Here is a 3,198-nt window from a genome sequence, read left to right on the forward strand (position 1 = left end):
TATTTAAGATTAAATTATATTTATATTTAGATGTTAATTTAATAATATGATAGAAAAAAAGGTGTTGTCATATTTAAAAGTTTTTCAAATTAGTGAATATATATATATATATATATAAAATTATTATTTGGGTTTTCTTCTTAAATTCAAATGTTGGGCTTGAGATAATGAGATCATCTAATTGCTCGAAGAACCCAAAACAAGCGAAGACCTTTAGCCCACACGCACAAGGCCTGTAAGAAAATAAGGATAAAACCCCCCATTTTGCAATAACAAGCGTTTTAGGGTTCTGCTGTTATCGATCTTTCCCAACCAAGAAGAGCAGCCGCCGCAGAGCAAAGGGTTCAGAGAGGAAATGGCAGCAAAAAGGAAGACCCCTGTTAAGACCCGAAACCCAGATCTTATACGTGGCGTAGGCAAGTATTCCAGGTCTAAGATGTACCACAAGCGCGGCCTTTGGGCTATCAAGGCCAAACACGGTGGCGTCTTCCCTCGCCATGACCCCAAGCCTAAAGCACCCGTCGCCCCCGAGAAGGCTCCCAAATTTTACCCTGCTGAAGACGTCAAGAAGCCGCTACTTAATAAGCGCAAGCCTAAACCCACCAAGCTCAGGTTCTTTTCTGAAATGATTATTTGGTTATTTATTTGTAGACTTTCTGAAAATGTGTTTCTCATTGTTGGGCTTCTTTGTTATGTGTTCAGAGCAAGCATTACTCCAGGGACGGTCTTGATTTTGTTGGCTGGAAGATTTATGGGGAAGAGAGTTGTTTTCTTGAAGCAACTTACTTCTGGGCTTCTTTTGGTTACTGGTGAGCTTTTATATTTCGTAATCTGTTAGTTTCTAAAACATGCATTTTGCATAATTCTACTCCTTTCCCTCAGTTACTAACACTGTTAATTTTTGCTGAATGCTTATGTGGAAATTTTATTGATCGATTGAAAGTGCTAAATTTGAAAGCGTAAATTTAAAGCAGTTGCAGCTCATATTTTAACAATAAAGAGTGATATCAAAATGGTGATAAGCCTTTATTTATTCCTCTATGCCACAATCTGGATTCTCAAGTGTCTGCTTTCAGCATTGGGATTGACGCTTAGATGAATTTTTTGCTTATATGGAAGAAGCATATGCTGCATTACATTTTCATTCTTGTGCCTATTTATTTTAGCTTTGTGACACAAACTTGTTTGACATTAAATAAGTTGGAGATCGACTAATGTGGTCCTGAAAAACAATGCTTTTTATTCATATTTCATGCGAATGTTTAGTATACAAGTATCTACATTCACCTCTTGTGGTATATAAGGCTATGCTATCACCACGCGATATCTATTAGTTTTATTTTCCATGGTTTTTGTTAGTTTTTTGCTTGTATTTCACTTCTGTTTGCAGCATATACATTTGCATCTTGTGGCTTATGGCGATAGGCTATCATTATGTAAATTGGCTGTTCATCATGAATTCGTAATTCTTCCATGATCTTTGCTTAAATTTGGGGATTTCATTTCAATGCAGGACCATTCAAGATTAATGGTGTTCCTTTACGGCGTGTGAACCAATCCTATGTCATTGCTACTTCCACCAAGGTTGATATCTCAGGAGTTAATGTAGAGAAGTATGATGACAAGTACTTTGCCAAGGAAGTAGAAAAAAAGAAGAAGGGTGGAGGAGAGTTTTTCGAAGCTGAAAAAGAGGTTAGTTGGTTTTCCAAGTTAAGCTAATGTTCATCTAATGTAATGTGCTAATGTTCTATTCCTGCAACTTTCTTTTAAATGTAGGATAAGAAGACATTGCCAGATGAGAAGAAAGAGAACCAGAAAGCTGTTGATGCATCTTTGATAAAATCAATTGAGGGAGTCGCAGACTTGAAGGCGTACCTTGCTGCAAGATTTTCTCTAAAGTCGGGCATGAAACCTCATGAGCTTGTTTTCTAGAGTGTATGCTTTACTTTGGTATTTGCTCCTTTTTCTTTTTTGGTTTAGGGTTTCCAGTATCAGATGGTACATTGGGCAAAAATCTCAATTTGTGTTGACTCAGTTTTGTTATGCAGCACTCAAGTTTTCCTTTTAGTGTGCTATTTTCATTGAATTAATTTTTTCCTCTCGCAAAGGATAACAAGAAAGACTACGGGGATCCATCACCAATGTTAGCCAGGAAGCTGTTGACAGACAGCATTTGTGGATTTTAATTTGTGATCCCAAACTTGCCAGTTCAGTCCTTGTGCAAGTAAATCCTTTCCTCCTTGCCCCATCAATTTTAGATGTCCATGAGGCAAGATATTTGTCTGCTTCCAAAGAAGTGGATTATACTTCAGAAGAACCTCATAAATCGTGGATGGCAGTTTCGACTGACCATTAATTTCAATTTATCAAAATTGATCTTCAGTTGGGAGAATTGACCAGATTTTTCTAGTATTTCCTTTCTTTCTAGTTAAGCTTGAAAAAAAAACACAATTATTACTTCCTAAAATCTTTAGGATGGGCTTGTAAACATATTAATGGGTGGATATTGTAAGAATTTGGTCTTAAGATCCGTTTGCCCTCGAAATTAGCTTGTTAAAGCTTGTACTTGAAATCCAATATGCCTTGGTCGCAAGATTTGGTTTCTTGGACTAAAGTTTTCATGATTTGAAATATTAATTTTCTTGATTCTTGAAATTGTTTGAAATTGTAAAATTGGATTAAGATTCAATTTCTTAACTTCTTTAAAAATAAGAAAGTGAATCAATTTTTTAACTAATTTTAAAAACAAGAAAGTGAATCTTGGTGTTGGTAACGAAGTTTTGGATGGTATTATTCAATTTTATTCAAATTTGCTTGGCCTTTGACCTTGTTATTAGGTGATAATTAAAAATTTACTTGTAGGATCAATTCAATTCGAGATGGACCACTCTCTAAAGTAATACTTTTCAATAAAAAGGCTCCTGCGCTATTAAAGAGTTACCTAGGTTATTTATACTAACAATTCCAAGAAATAACTCTAACTAGCAAGCTTAAATAAATTAACATAATTTGTTAATAGCCAAAGTGGCTCCTAATTTTCATATTAGTGTAATCAAGGTAATTCCATGATTTTAGCTAATTGACTAAATATGACTTCTTCTATTTTTTTTCACGTGCCTTAAATTTCTGCCTTGAGTATACTTGTAGGGGAGTTACATCAATATTTCTCCCTCGTAAGATGACTTGTCAATATGAAAA

At 35.2% G+C, this 3,198-nt stretch overlaps 1 protein-coding gene across 1 annotated transcript; it reads left to right on the forward strand.

Annotated features, from left to right (window-relative positions):
- The first annotated feature begins 247 nt into the window (after positions 1-247).
- LOC108460893 (60S ribosomal protein L6) lies at positions 248-2,090 on the forward strand. The gene is made up of 4 exons (XM_017760589.2): positions 248-612; positions 703-809; positions 1,514-1,692; positions 1,777-2,090. The coding sequence occupies exons 1-4, from the start codon at positions 356-358 to the stop codon at positions 1,930-1,932; spliced, it is 699 nt and encodes a 232-aa protein (XP_017616078.1). The 5' UTR covers positions 248-355; the 3' UTR covers positions 1,933-2,090.
- The last annotated feature ends 1,108 nt before the right edge of the window (positions 2,091-3,198 follow it).

Source organism: Gossypium arboreum, chromosome 4, assembly GCF_025698485.1.
Source record: "Gossypium arboreum isolate Shixiya-1 chromosome 4, ASM2569848v2, whole genome shotgun sequence".
NCBI classification, from domain to species: Eukaryota; Viridiplantae; Streptophyta; class Magnoliopsida; order Malvales; family Malvaceae; genus Gossypium; species Gossypium arboreum.

What these genes read in the sequence shown, in the direction of transcription:
- LOC108460893 (XM_017760589.2), top strand. Translation starts at nt 356, where the DNA reads ATGGCAGCAAAAAGGAAGACCCCTGTTAAGACCCGAAACCCAGATCTT. An exon ending in TGGGCTTCTTTTGGTTACTG is followed by an intron (nt 810 to 1,513) that starts GTGAGCTTTTAT and finishes ATTTCAATGCAG; the next exon opens with GACCATTCAAGATTAATGGT. An exon ending in TTTTCGAAGCTGAAAAAGAG is followed by an intron (nt 1,693 to 1,776) that starts GTTAGTTGGTTT and finishes TTTTAAATGTAG; the next exon opens with GATAAGAAGACATTGCCAGA.